At 41.3% G+C, this 16053-nt stretch overlaps 1 protein-coding gene across 1 annotated transcript in view; it reads right to left on the bottom strand.

The window, feature by feature from the left end:
* The window catches only part of IGSF5 (immunoglobulin superfamily member 5), a 50822-nt gene that overhangs the window by 8437 nt on the left and 26332 nt on the right, over positions 1-16053 (bottom strand). The window contains exons 4-7 of the mRNA XM_052645668.1: positions 8281-8418; positions 4307-4331; positions 2775-2875; positions 1556-1629 (exon numbers count right to left, since the gene is read on the bottom strand). Coding sequence (XP_052501628.1) covers positions 1556-1629; positions 2775-2875; positions 4307-4331; positions 8281-8418 — 338 coding nt within the window. The remainder of the gene's footprint in view (positions 1-1555; positions 1630-2774; positions 2876-4306; positions 4332-8280; positions 8419-16053) is intronic.

The following is a 16053-nucleotide window of genomic DNA, read 5'->3' as shown; positions in this document are numbered from 1 at the left end:
CGTCTGTACTCAGTTGCTCGGTCATGTCTGACCCTTTGCATCCCCATGGACTGTAATTTCCCAAGCTCGAATACTGCAGTGGGTAGCCATTCCCTTCTCCTGGGGATCTTTTCAACTCAGGGATAGAACCCATATATCCTGTGTCTCCTGCATTGGCAGGCAGATTCTTTACCACTGAGCCAGCTGAGAAGCCCCCGTATACATACATCCCCTCTTTTGGGGATTTCCTTCCCATTTAGGGCACCGCAGAGCACCGAGTAGAGCCCCCTCAGCTGCACAGTAGGTTGTCATTAGTTGTCTGTTTTACACATCATATCAATAAAATATATATATTAATCCAGATTCAGAGAACAGCCTATGGACACCAAGTAGGGAAGAGGGGGTGGGATGAATTGGGAGATTGGGATTGACATATACACATTTGTTTAATAGGATTTTTGGATATAAAGAACCGTATATTCTGCATATGAACTCTAATTCATTCGAACGATAACCAATGTTGACTCGGCGTCAGAAAATGATGAACTGTGTCTCCACGTCTCCTCATGGATGGTTTCCTTTATGTTAATGTCCCTTGGAAGAGTAGTGCCCATCAAAAGTTGCCTAGCAACCAGAAATACCTGCAGTCAACTGTGCTCTGCCCTCACTGTTTACAGTAGCTGAGACATGGCTGCAACCTAGATGTCCACTGGCAGACGAATGGATAAGGAAGTTGTGGTACATATACACAATGGAGTATTACTCAGCTATAAAAAGGAACACGTTTGAGTCAGTTCTAATGAGGTGGATGAAATTGGAGCATATTATACAGGATGAAGTAAGTCAGAGAAACACGAATACTATATATCAATGCATATATATGGAGTTTAGAAAGATGGAAACAATGATCCTATATGCAAGGTAGCAAAGGAGAACAGACTTTTGGACTCTGTGGGGGAAGGTGAGGGTGGGATGATTTGAGAGAACAGTATTGAAACATGTATATTACTATATGTAAAACAGATGACCAGTGCAAGGTCAATGCATGAAGCAGGGCACCCAAAGCCAGTGCTCTGGGACAACCCAGAGGGATGGGGTAGGGAGGGAGGTGGGAGGGAGCTCAGGATCGGGGGGACACATGTGTTCTGGTGGCTGATTCAGTTGATGTATGCCAAAGCCATCACAATATTATAAAGTAATTACCCTTCAATTAAAATAAACATTTTTAAAAAAACATATGAGAAAAAACTAAAAGCTTTTTAAAAATCATGCTCTTCCTGGTGCCCCAGGCTCACACATCTGTCTGCACATCCCACATCTCTGTGTGGACGTCTAACAGACTCCTCAATATTACCAGTCAACAATTATACTTCTGGTCTTTTCCCAAAAAACCTGCTCCACAGCGAGAGATACTATGTGTTCTGGCCCCGTTCCCCAACACTGTCCCATTGACTCAGAGGTGGGCAAATTCCACGTTTGTCCATCATGAACATAACATAATCGCCTGCCATGAGGCAAGGGTGTTTAACGGCAAAAAAAAAAAAAAAGTCCAAAAGGGGGAGAAGATCTGAATCACCTGATGAGGTTGCCTACTGCTGCGTTGCTCTGGAACACCAGCTTCAGAGGACTTAGCATGGAGGGAAGCCGGCTCTGCAACAGAAAGAAGATGTTTTTAGAGTCAGAAGTGACCCAAACCCCACTGCCTATTCTAACAATTCTGATGCATAAAGAAATACTTTTATGTAATACCCCTGGCATCAATCATTCCTAACCACAAACGGCTTTTTTAAAGTTTACTTGATGGGACATACTTTTAGAGATTTATCTTTCTAATGAAATAAAAATATAGCAAAAGGACTCAAAATCGATTCCTTTCTTGAGAGGTTAGTCTCATTCAGAAGCAAGACGAATCCATAGCTTTAACAGCTGATGGAGGGAAATAGACACAGTGGGAAAAGAGGGCCAGAGAGATTCAGTTTGGGCCACAGTTTTGGTCAAGCATCTTGATTTATCACTCTAAATACTAATGAATAAATATTCTATCACAGGAAACTTTGCACGAGACTATGATGGGATTATTCAAGGAAATTGTCCATGCTTGGTGATATTCCTTTGAATCTGAAGCACACAGTTTGGAATGTACATAGGAGGGAGGTGCAAAAGAATGGAAAGGAAAGGGCTACCAAGAATAGAGTCCCAGTCTCAGTGGAGAAAACAGTTTTGAGCATCTCTGTAAGAATCGATTAACCAAAAATCTTCCTGTGGAATATGTTTTGCTAGCAAATTGTTAGAGCCAGCCCCCAACTTCTAAGGGGTAATTTGTACAGTTTCTCTCTCAACTGCTTTGAAAAGGATCTTGGTTCAGATCCTGCCTCTGTCCTTCACTGGTGACAGTGGCTTTAAAGACAACCCATTTTGACTATAGAATTGAAAAGGCAAGATTTCTTGCTGAGTTTCAGATTTAACTGAAGTTTTGGGGAAGTTACCCCAATGTATTAAAATGCCTCCTCACACACTTTAAGGTAGAATAATTTTTAAAAAAAGAAAGAAAACATTGAAAAAATAATTTTTAAAAACAAATTTTCACCTCAATTTCTTTTAGCTTTAGATAAACAGGTGGATTTTTACTGTTATTGTCTCCTAGAATATTTCTAGTTCTGGAATGACTCCTAAAAATTACACCCCAAATAATGACCGCCAACAGCTAAGCAGATGTCTTCAGAACTGGTGTTCGGTGGGCCTCCTCTGACACTCTCCCTTCCAGATCTCACTGCTGTCCAAACCCAGCCACTCACGTGTGGTGCTTGGCTCATCTGAACGGTAGCCGTAGTTTTCATTTGCACTTTTCAACTTTGTCCCAACAGTGTCTTTGCTTGTCTTCACAGTCGCAGATTTCCTAGAATTAGACCATTTGGAAAAGCCAGTGTTCATCAGCAATGGATGTTCGGGTCTCACTGTCCACCCAGTGCATTCACACACAAAGAACTTAACACAAGGCTGAAGTTCAGGCCCTGGCTCCTGGAGGGTGGCCAGCATCAGGATGGACTTTCATACCCACCAGGATGGCTATGTAGACTCCTGTATGCTCACACAGTCCCCTTATGGGAAGAAATGGAACTTTATCATGACAGGTCCATGGACTCCAGCCCCCAGGTGGTTGATACTCAACTCTCAGAAACCAGTGACTAAATAAAGCAGGGTTGGCTAGCTATGACCCACGACCAAATCTGGGCCCCCATCTGCTTCTATAAATAGAGTTTTATTGGAACTCGTCTGCTTCCATATTGCCTGTGGCTGCTTTCCTATTAGAGCAACAGAGTTGAGTAGCTGTGACAGAAAGCATGTGGCCCACAAAACCAAAGAGATTTACTATCTGGCCCTTCAGAGAAAAAGTCTGCCTCTGAAATAAAGCAAAAATTGGTACCGCTTCCCAGGGGAAGGAAGTTTGGCAGTAGATATCCAAAGATTTTAAAATATTTATGCTTTACCACTATGAATTGGCTATCAAGCAAGGGAAACAAGCAAGGGTATGTGCAAATATTTACCTGAATGGATGTTCATTCATGAGCTAATGATGATTACATACAACTTCCTTCACCACATGTAGCCAGAAGAGATTTTAAATTGTAGCATTACATGTATTAAAATTGTCTAATAAGATACTGAAAACTAGATATGGTTTTAACACTCCCAACAAAACCATCACTGCCTAGAAATCCCTCTCTTGACTGCATTTATAATTATGTAAATATTGCAGACATTTAAACTGATTATTATAAGTCCTTGACGTAGTTACCTTAAAAATGCTTGCAGCTATATCTGGACAGCTGTGAGAAGGGCAGGAATGTTTCCATCCCTCCCTCTGGGGTGGTGAGCACTGAACACTCCTAACCTGTCTGCCTAGTCAGTTTCATTGCCTTAAGCAACCCAGCTGGTCTCGCTGTCTCCACTGCCCTGGAAGTTCCAGTAAGACCTCTGCCTGATTCTTAAAATGGTCCTCAGATCCCTAGCCATGACTTAAAGCAGGAGGGCACCAGTCACGGTACAGAGTGTCCTCTTGTGGGAAGAGTGGCAAATACCAGACACCAAGTTAAAATCTACTCCACTCTCCTAAGTGAGCAAGTCAAACCTAGGCAGTAGGAACCCACCTATTTTATTCTACATTTAATATCGCCCTATGAATTGGTGATTGGCATACATGTTTTTCAGAGTTACCCACTTTAGTGCCTTATTTTGAGTAATATAGTCCTAAAATCCCACAGCTGTGTGTGTTGGTTGATTTTCATTTGTTTTTATTTTCAGAAAATTGACGTGATCTCAGACTTACCTTATTTCACTTTGATAACTAGATTCTGCAAAAAAAAAAAAAAGAAAGAAAAGGAACAAAATTACATTAGCAAAATCAGGGTAGTTATTCTTAAAATAAAATCACATCAATTTTTATAGGCCCCTGATTTTAAACACTCACATTACTGAGTGTTTGTGATCCAACAGGTATTTAGCTCCCTAACAGTGGACTACCAAATGACTTCAAACATAAGGAAAGTAGAATTCACTGTTCACTATCATAAATAGAAGTATTTATGATACCTGGGTACCTGAAATAGAGTAGGGGCCCAGTATGTACTTAGTACTGAATCTGATTCCTGAGGTTACAGAGACTGCATTAGTTCACCGTGAGGACTCTGTGCTCCCCGTCCCTGCTGTCAATCATTCAGTGCTTACCTGTCCAGACATCGTGCCAGTGCTATGCAAGGTGTTATTTCATTTAGTCGTTACAACAATCCAAGAGGTAAGTGTTAGTTAGCATTATCATATTTTTAACAAACTAGATATTATTGCACAAGGGTAACTATGTTTTTAACAGATAAGGAATTATATTGCTTAAGCATTATAGTTCTTCATTCTAAAATACATTTTCAGTCAATATGTACCAATAGTATCCATTCATACAGTCCTGCCCACCCCTCAAAAGCTCTTGTTAAATTGCTGGTGTTTTTAGTCAATGGATTCTTGGGGTGGAAGGAATCTGGCATTTCAACATGGGGAGTAACACAGTCCCCCACAGTAGCCCCAGCCCATCTGGCTCTAAAACCAGTGTGCTTTGCATCTTCATCTTCCTGTCTAGTGCCCTATCCATCTTGCTTTATCAAGATCCAAAAAATATTCATTTTCCTTATTTTTGGATAATGTCCTCACTTATTTTCAGTTCTAAAAACGTTATTGATTGACACCTCAAATTGAGCCTCAAAAGCAATCTTATTTGAGTTGAAAGGGAGAGATTGGTCTCCCTGTGGTGACAGAGGATGCTGTTGTGTTCCAGCCAGGTTCAGTCTGAAGGAAAGGGACCCCTGGTCCCACTGCTCTAGAAGCATGGATTCCCAAAGCCTCCAGGACATGCTGAGTGGGGTCCCCAGCCATCCTCAGTCAGTCCCCAGAAACCAGGAACAGCACTGAGAATTCTTCAGGCACCAAAAAAGCAGAGCACCAGAAAAAAAATTTTTTTGTTTTTATTTACTTATTTTTTTGGCCACACCATGTGGCATGCAAGATCTTAATTCCTCAACCGGGGATTGAACCTGTGCCACTTGCTTTGGGAGCATGGAGTCTTAAGCACTGGACCACCAGGGAAGTTTCTTGAAAATACTTTTTTAAATCCTTGAATTTTAACAGTTTAAAGCATGGAAATAATTAACCATGTGGAAGCACTTTGCTGGATCCCCTACATTTATGTCAAGGTGAAGTGTAATGTCCATTGTGAATCAGCTTTTCAGAGATAGATAAAAGATAAACTCTAGGACAGATCATGTAAACTTTTATTATGTTAATTTATTTAATTCTCCTAACCAGTCTCTGGGCTTCCATGGTGGTTCAGTGGTAAAGAATCCACCTGTAAAGCAAGAGACATGACTTCGATCCCTGGGTTGGGAAGATCCTCTGGAGGAGGAAATGACAACTTACTCCAGTATTTTTGTCTGGGAAATACCACAGACAGAGGAGACTGGTGGGCTACAGTCCATGAGGTCACAAAGAGTCTGACGTGACCTAGCAACAACAACAACAGCAACAACCAATCTCTAGGATAGGACTTATCTTCATTTGTAAATGAGGAAACTAAGAATCAGAGGATCTCTAGGTGCACAATCCATGTGGACCAGACCTTCTTATTAGGCTGGTGTGGAGCAGACAAAAGCCTAGGAGATGCAGAAGTCCAAATAACCAGACTGTTCTTCACCCATACCACAATAGCTAATGTCAAAAATAATAATCTGAAGGCAACAAGCAAAAAAGTAATAATCTGAAGGCAACAAGCAATCCTAGTCTGTTTTGAATTAAATTTTAAGTTATCTATAGTTTTCATTAAAATTCATTAATAATGCATCTGTGACATACAGGATAACTCCCAAGGAAAAACAAATTTCCATCAAATATGGGTCAACAAGGGTTCACTACTTTTCATTTCCGTTTCCTAGAGAATAAAAGTATGTTGTTGTTTAGTTGCTAAGTCCACCTCTTTTGCAGCCCCATAGACTGTAGCCTGCCAAGCTCCTCTGTCCATGGAATTCTCCAGGCAAGAGTACTGGAGTGGGTTGCCATTTCTTTCTCCAGGGGATCTTCTGAACCCAGGGATCAAACCTGTGTCTCCTGCATTGGCAGGTGACTGGGCTACCACAGAAGTCTGAATAGAGGTATAGCACAGAGGTAATTCTCCAAGGACAAACTAAACCCATACAGGAGCTAAGTCTAGTCAAGTGGCCCAGTTAAGGCAGGACAATGCACGTCACGTGAAATATCTCACTAAGAGAGCTAGTCCAAATGAAAGAGATAGATAACATGGTGCTTGGCAGACATGCAGAAGTGCTCATCAAGTCACATAGTGCTAGTAAAATTAAAAGCACAGTTAAACTGACACGTAGCTAAACATCAAAACTCTGCCTACATTTGAATCAGTTCTAATGAGGTGGATGAAACTGGAGCCTATTATACAGAGTGAAGTAAACCAGAAAGAAAAACACCAATACAGTATACTAACGCATACATATGGAATTTAGAAAGACAGTAACGATAACCTTGTATGTGAGAGAACAAAAGAGACACAGATGTATAGAACAGTCTTTTGGACTCTGTGGGAGAGGGATAGGGTGGGATGATTTGGGAGAATGCCATTGAAACATGTATAATATCATATATGAAATGAATCACCAGTCCAGGTTTGATGCATGATACAGGATGCTTGGGGCTGGTGCACTGGGATGACCCAGAGGGATGGTATGGGCAGGGAGATAGGAGAGGGGTTCAGGATGGGGAACACGTGTACACCGTGGAGGATTCATGTTGATGTATGGCAAAACCAATACAATATTGTAAAGTAATTAGCTTCCAATTAAAACAAATAAATTTAAATTTTAAAAAAATTCAAATATTCAAATAGGAGTAGATGGAGGTTTTAGGAGAGAAAGAAAGACAAAGATGGACACACACTCAACACTTGGGTAGTCCTGAGTGGTACCTTGAGGTACCCTTTGGGTAGTCCTGTGACTACCTTGGGTAGTCCTGAGTCCATACAACAAAGTGCCTGTGGTTTCCAAAACCATGAACTAACTCCCACCCTAAAATTGATTAACTCACCTCAAGGTTGAGCCTGCCCTCAAACAAGGCCACTGCCTTCACATATCTTGGAGTATCTCAAAAGACTTCATTTAGAAGATGTGTACTTATTTTTATTAATTTTATTTGTACTATTTTTGTTAACAGAAGACCATGTTTTTCTTTCTACCACTGCATTGATATTCACCTAGAAAAGGAGAGTCAGAATCCTACAAAATAGAAAATAATCTTTTGATGTGCTCAGATAGGTGGATAATATTTTAGAAAGAAAAAACAGCATAGAATCTGAATGACACATCAAAATAGCCTTATATCCTTGCAAATAATGAAGTAGAAAATGGAAACCCACTCCAGTCTTCTTGCCTGGAAAATTCCATGGGCGTGGGGGCCTGGCAGGCTGCAGTCCGTGGGGTCTCAAAGAGTCGGACATGACTGAGCACACACGCCTTGCAAATAAACACACAACCATCTCTTAACCTTCTCAGGGTGTGAAGATCTGTCTTCCTTGAGGGGTGGGCTCAGGCTTCCTTCCATGAGAAAGTCCTTTCCTTCTCTACTAATTTCATGCATTTCCTTTCAAGGACTCTAAAAGCCAATGTATGTTTTGAAAGAGCAGATGAGCTAATGAACTACAAATCCTTGCGCCAAAAATTTAAAAACACATACAAATCTATGTGAACAAAAGTAAGTTACCTTCTTTCTCTGTCCTGGAGACACAGCAGCAAAATATTATAATCAGAACAATGATCAGGATCAAAAGCAATGACAATGAAACGGCAAGTAGAACTATGGCCCAGGTAGGCAATGAGGCACCTGGTTTATCAATACTGTCTATAAGGCAGAAAGGAGAAAAAGATATATTTTAGTGATGCTTGCCGTTGTCAAGGGTACGTAATCACTGAATCTGCCACACTATAAATTAGAATACATTTTCCGACAATATTGTAACTATTGGATCTGCTACAGCCAGATGTCAAAAGCTAAGTTCCCTTCAGTGTGATTTAAATATTCAGTGTTCTACAGTATCTTCCATTACTGTCTCATCCATTTATTGCTACCAATAAATACCTGCCTAGTAACACAGTCCAAACATTCTCTGGTCAACGCCTCAAACATTCCTGAGAGGTGGATAAGCTAGGCTGTGCCACTCCCTAAGGTTGGAACAGTGGTTTCCATGCTCTGATATCACTTACTTACTCAAGAAATGCTTATTGACCAGATACATGCCCAGGAGTAGGGTTGCTGGATCAAAACTCTAATTTGAAAAGAAACACACAGCCCTTTGTTCACAGCAGCACTATCCACAATAGCTAAGACTGGAAGAAAGCTAGATGTCCATCAACAGATGAATGGGTAAAGAAGATATGGTACACAATGGAATACTAGTCAACCACAAAAAAGAGCAAAATAATGCCACTGGCGGCAGCATGGGTGGACTTAGAGATAATCACAGGAAGTGAAGTAAGTCAGAGAGAGAGGCAAATATCATATGACATCACTTATATGTGAAATCCAAACTAAAGCACAACTGAACATATTTACAAAATGGAAACAGACTGACAGCTTCAAGCACAAACTTACAGTTACCAAAGGGGAGAGGGGGTGGAGGAGGGATGAATTAGGAGTTTGGAAATAGTGGATACAGACTATTACACATAGAATGAACAGACAATAGGGTTTACTATATAGTACAGGGAAATATATTCAAAATGCCCTGTGATAAACATATACCACCTGACGCGAAGAGCTGACTCACTGGAAAAGACCCTGATGCTAGGAAAGACTGAAGGCAGGAGGAGAAGGGGATGACAGAAGATGAGATGGTTGGATGGCATCACCGACTCAATGGACATGAGTTTGAGCAAGCTCTGGGAGTTGGTGGTGGACAGGGAAGCCTGGCATGCTGCAGTCCATGGATCACAACGAGTCAGACACGACTGAGCGACTGAACTGAACTGACCTATTCAGTGTTTCAAGTCTGCCTCATCACCAATTTATTTTCAGGAATGGAAACAACTGAAAAACTCTTGGAATTGGTGTTATCTTATTTACATTAATGTATCCAGCAGTACTATAACATTGTAAAGGTGTTTCCCCCCAGAAAGTAATGACAATGATGATGTGATTTCCAAGTTGTTCATGCCAAAGACATGTTCCTTAGAAAGAGTTTTGATGTACGCAGCTTTAAATAGGGTTCTGAAACCATGATCATGCAAAATACATTGTACTAATTAAGCAAGCCAGAAGTAGTAAGAAAATTTGTAATTATTCTAGAAATGTCTAGACAATTTTAAAAAGTGCAATCAAAATGAAAAGGAGAGCTGGGGAGAGAAAGAAAGAGAGAAGACCATGAGAGAGAGAGAAAACCATGATTTTTCATGGCCATGTCTTAGTGGGCACTTTGCAATACATGTGATATGGTTGTCTAAATTGAAATTTAATCTAATTTAAATTACATACAATTATATACAATTACATACTCAGCACCAGTCATACCAGCACGTTTCAAGGGCTCAGTTGCCCCAAATAAAGAACCTCACCTTCATCAAGGAGAGTTCAATGGGATCACACCACCTTCCCAATCTTTCCCTGATGGCTAATAAATGCATGAAAAACTGTTCAACATTGCTCATTATTACAGAAATGCAAATCAAAGCTACAATGAGGTATCACCTCACATTGGTCAAAATGGACAGCATCAAAATATCTACAAACAATAAGTGCTAGAGAGGGTGTGGGTAAAAAAGGGAACCCTCTTGCACTGTTGGTGGGAATGTAAATTGATCAGCCATTATGGAGAACAGTATGGAGATTCCTTTAAAAACTAGGAATAAAACTACCATATGACCCAACAATCCCACTTATGGGCATATACCCTGAGAAAACCATAACTGAAAAAGACACATGTACCCCAATATTCATTGCAGCACTATTTACAATAGCTAGAACATGGAAGCAACCTAGATATCCATCAATGGATGAATGGATAAAGCAGCTGTGGTACATACATACAATGGAATATTACTCAGCCATAAAAAGGAACACTTCTGAGTCAGCTCTATGATGTGGGTGAACCTAGAGTCTATTACAGAAGTAAGTTGGAGAGAAAAACAAATATCATATACTAGCACATAAATATGGAATCTAGAAAGATGGCACTGATGAATCTATTTGCAGGGCAGCTTCCCTGGTGGCTCAGATGGTAAAGCGTCTGTCTGCAATGCGGGAGACCTGGGTTCAATTCCTGGGTCGGGAAGGTCCCCTGGAGAAGGAAATGGCAATCCACTCCAGCACTCTTGCCTGGAAAATCCAGTGGCCTCTAGCCTGGAGAAGCCTGATAGGCTACAGTCATGGGGTTGCAAAGAGTCCGACACAACTGAGCACCTTCACTCAATGGAGATGAGAACAGGTAGAGAACAGATTTATGGACATAGTGGGGGAAGGAGAGGGTGGGCCAAATTGAAAGAGTAGCATGGAAACAAACTTTTTAAAAATTACCATATGTAAAATAGATAGTGGGTGGGAATTTGCTGTTTGACACAGGGAGCTCAAACCCCATGCTCTATAACACCTAGAGGGGTGGGACATGATGGGAAGTGGGAAGGAGTTTCGAAAGGGAGGAGACATATGTATACCTATGACCGATTCATGTTGATTTATGGCAGAAACCAACACAATATTGTAAAGCAATTACTCTCTAATTAAACATAAATTTAAAAAACAATTTTATAACAACATGTTTAGGTTGATCTGTTTAAATGTGAATTGCTATTCAAGAAAGTCTGTCACTCAACTCTGGGTGCTTGGATAGCATCTCATTGTAAATGTGTGCTATTTTATTATATATCAGTCATTAGAAAAATATTAAAACAACAGACTTTCTATGAAGAAAAGTAGGATTTGCTCGTAAATCAATGGTCTCCCCACACTTTGGAACCAGAGATTATAGCTGAAAAATGTCTCTTGGATTTTCTTACTTAGTTTTCCTTGAAATCATAGTTTCAAAGTTAAAGGCTCAGAGTAAGTTGTATGAGTGGTTATAGATGATCACTAATGCTTTGGTGAGAAGGCAAAGGCAACCCACTTCAGTACTCTTGCCTGGCAAATCCCATGGACGGAGGAGCCTGGTAGGCTGCAGTCCATGAGGTCGCTAGGAGTCGGACACAACTGAGCGACTTCACTTTCACGCATTGGAGAAGGAAATGGCAACCCACTCCAGTGTTCTTGCCTGGAGAATCTCAGGGACGGGGGAGCCTAATGGGCTGCCATCTCTGGGGTCGCACAGAGTCGGATACGACGGAAGCAACACAGCAGCAGCAGCAGCAATGCTTTGGTGTCGACCTCTGGGTGCTGACGTCTGGATGAGCAATGATCCCACTGCAGAATAATCCACAGACTTATCTCAAAACAAGTGCTGAAATCCAGAGAACTCTGAATTTTGAAGAACTATATAATATAAAAAGACATTTGCCTTTTGTCTTTCATGCAAAGCTTCTCTGCATTACCTATGATGGCTTTTTTGTATTTCTTTCTTTTTGAAACATCTCATATTCAATGCCACCTTATACCCCAAGCAACAGGCATATTAAAATTGGGCATGTTGAACCAATGAATCAATCGATGGATGGATAGAAGGATGGATGGACGGATAAAGAGACTGTTTCCTTCTGACTCTGCATGGAGAAGAGAAATCTGTACACTATGCTGTCAGCTGCAGCTGAGCCAGAACTGGGACTCACCTTTCTCCTCATATTGAGATGCTTGGACAAAGATTACGGGACTTTTCAGTTCAGTTCAGTTCAGTTCATTTCAGTCTCTCAGTCGTTTCCAACTCTTTGCAACCCCATGAATCGCAGCACATCAGGCCTCACGGGACTTTAGAAAAGTCAAAACTAATATCTATCTCCACATCAGCCACCATTCTACTGAGGTAAGCTGGGGCAGATAGAGGTAAAAAGATATTTACCCCCGCAAAAATGAAGGGGGAAGTAACAGAATTATCACTCCCCATATCATCCTCCCTAGCCCCATAAATGGAGCTTTAAAACAAGTCAGTCCTTAAATTAGGAGTTTGGGATTAACATATCAGTCAGTCACTTCAGTCACTCAGTCATGTCGACTTTTTGCAACCCTGTGGACTGCAGCACACCAGACTTCCCTGTCCATCACCAACTCACGGAATTTACTCAAACTCATACCCATTGAGTTGGTGATGCCATCTAACCATCTCATCCTCTGTCATCCCCTTTTCCTCCCACCTTTAATGTTGCCCAGTATCAGCATCTTTTCAAATGAGTCAGCTCTTCAGATCAGGTGGCCAAAGTATTGGAGCTTCAGCTTCAACATCAGTCCTTCCAATGAACACCCAGGACTGATCTCCTTTAGGATCGACTGGTTGGATCTCCTTGTAGTCCAAAGGGCTCTCAAGAGTCTTCTCCAACACCACAGTTCAAAAGCATTAATTCTGTGCTCAGCTTTCTTTATAGTCCAACTCTCACATCCATACATGACCATTGGAAAAACCATAGCCTTGACTAGATGGACCTTTGTTGGCAAAGTAATGTCTCTGCTTTTTAAGCTGTCTAGGTTGGTTATAACTTTCAAGGAGTAAGCATATTTTAATTTCATGGCTGCAGTCACCAGCTGCAGTGATTTTGGAGCCCCCCCAATAAAAGTCTGTCACTGTTTCCACTATTTCCCCATCTATTTGTCATGAAGTGATGGGACTGGATGCCATGATCTTAGTTTTCTGAAAGTTGAGCTTTAAGCCAACTTTTTCACTCTCCTCTTTCACTTTCTTCAAGAGGCTTTTTACTTCTTCTTCACTTTCTGCCATAATGGTGGTGTCATCTGCATATCTGAGGTTATTGATAATTCTCCTGTCAATTTTGATTCCAGCTTGTGCTTCATCCAGCCCAGTGTTTCTCATGATGTACTCTGCATATAAGTTAAACAAGCAGGGTGACAATATACAGCCTTGATGTACACCTTTTCCTATTTGGTACCAGTCTGTTGTTCCATGTCCAGTTCTAACTGTTGCTTCCTGACCTGCATACAGATTTCTCAAGAGGCAGGTCAGGTGGTCTGGTATTCCCACCTCTTTCAGAATTTTCCAGTTTGTTGTGATCCACACAGTCAAAGACTTTGGTATAGTCAATACAGCAGAGATAGATGTTTTTCTGGAACTCTCTTGTTTTTTCCATGATCCAGCGGATGTAGACAATTTGGTCTGTGGTTCCATTGCCTTTTCTAAAACCAGCTTGAACATCTGAAAGTTCATGGTTCATGTATTGTTGAAACCTGGCTTGGAGAATTTTGAGCATTACTTTACTAGCATGTGAAATGAGTGCAGTTGTGCAGTAGTTTGAGCATTCTTTGGCATTGCCTTTCTTTGGGATTGGAATGAAAACTGACTTTTTCCAGTCCTGTGGCCAATGCTAAGTTTTCCAAATTTGCTGGTATATTGAGTGCAGCACTTTTACAGCATCATCTTTCAGGACTTGAAATAGCTCAGCTGGAATTCCATCACCTCCACTAGCTTTGATCATAGTGATGCTTCCTAAGGCCCACTTCACTTCACATTCCAGGATGTCTGGTTCTTGATGAGTGATCACATCATCATGATTATTTGGGTCGTGAAGATCTTTTTGTACAGTTCTTCTGTGTATTCTTGCCACCTATTCTTAATATCTTCTGCTTCTGTTAGGTCCATACCATTTCTGTCCTGTATTGAGCCCATCTTTGCATGACATGTTCCCTTGGTCTCTCTAATTTTCTTGAAGAGATCTCTAGTCTTTCCCATTCCATTGTTTTCCTCTATTTCTTTGCACTGACCACTGAGGAAGACTTTCTTATCTCTCCTTGCTATTCTGCATTCAAATGGGTATATCTATATATAAAATAGATAAACAACAAGGACCTACAGTATAGCACAGGAAACTATACTCAATATTGTATAATAATTTAGGGAAGATAATCTGTAAAAGAATATATACCTGGATCACTGTGCTGTACACCTGGAACTAACACAACATTGTAAATCATCTACACTTCAATTAAAAAAAATAAAAATGAGATAAAATACAGTATATGGTCAAAAAACAAGCCAGTCCCTTAACGTCAGTCACATCCAGAGAGTAACATCACTCGTCCCCTTGCTCCACAGAAAGCAGACTCCCAAGCATCACCTGAAATGTTTGCTGTGCTCATGGATTCAGAGCCAGCTTCCTCAATGCCGAGTCAGGGGTCTGTAATGGTACCCCAGGTGATTCTGAGGCAGGTGGTTGGTGATCCACACTTTGAGAATCCCTGAGTGCAGTCAAGATGTAAACACTGCCCAAGCAAATTGCCACATTCCAGGGAACCCCTATATTATCCCTCCCACTGATATGATGACAAAATTATTAAACCCAGAACTGCTTTAGGATATTCATACTCCGTCCACTCTTCAGAAGCCCTGTGACTTAGAGAGCTTCAGGCTCCATGTCAATAGAACCAATCAAATTTCGTGGCCACCGTGTGCCTATGCTCCTTTTAACCTTGGGTTCACATGTTAGTAACAATTCTCACCCCACCAGGCTGTTCAGAAACTCAAGAGGCACAGATCAAAGTGCCAAACACTGTGAGGTCCAGTGTATATGTTCCAGATTGCAGTGCTGATCTTAAATTAGGACTGATGAACTCTTTTTACAAACTGAAGTTTGAAAAGAATAGGAGTTCTATAAGAAGGGAGCCAGCAGAGGTAGGTCTGGTTCAAGATTCGAGAGAACGACTTGAAATTCTTACTGGAAAAAGTCAACACACTGTTGACTTACTCAAATGCTCTATCAGGGGCGTTTCCTTTGCTGCTGGGAAAAACTCTCAGCATGCCAGCTTGGGTCAACTGTTTCTTAGCATGACAATCTTCCCCCTAATCTTGCACAGCAAGATAACCCTAGGGAGGGCCTATTTGAAGGAAGGGAGGCCACCTCGCTGGCATGGGAAACAGAATCAAGAAAGAGAGAGGGTGATATTGCACCCTGCCTGCCTCTCGTGTCCCTTAATTTAACTACCAACTTCAAAAGAGCGATGCTTGCACGCACCTAAAAGCCCCAGGCTCTCACCAACATGGCAACTTACTTCAGGAACCACACGGCTCAGATTTTTGCTTCCTATTGGCTGTTACCTCGCTACACTGGGGGTCAAATCTCCCACAGAGTTTCCCACCTAAGAAAGACTTATGCCCTGTCTCTGCTCCAGGGGAAAAGCATAAGGTGTGCATTGTAAACAGATGTAATTTAGGATTGGAGCCACACAGAGGAAACTTCCTTCAGTTCAGTTCAGTTCAGTCGCTCAGTCATGTCCAACTCTTTGTGACCCCATGGACTGCAGCGTACCAGGCCTCCCTGTCCATCACCAACTCCCGGAGCTTCCTCAAAGTCATGTCTATTGAGTCAGTGATGCCATCCAATCATCTCATCCTCTGTG

This window comes from Budorcas taxicolor, chromosome 1, assembly GCF_023091745.1.
Source record: "Budorcas taxicolor isolate Tak-1 chromosome 1, Takin1.1, whole genome shotgun sequence".
In the NCBI taxonomy this organism is placed as follows: domain Eukaryota; kingdom Metazoa; phylum Chordata; class Mammalia; order Artiodactyla; family Bovidae; genus Budorcas; species Budorcas taxicolor.
Note: the sequence above shows the minus strand (reverse complement) of the source record. Positions and strands in the feature narration are given on the sequence as shown.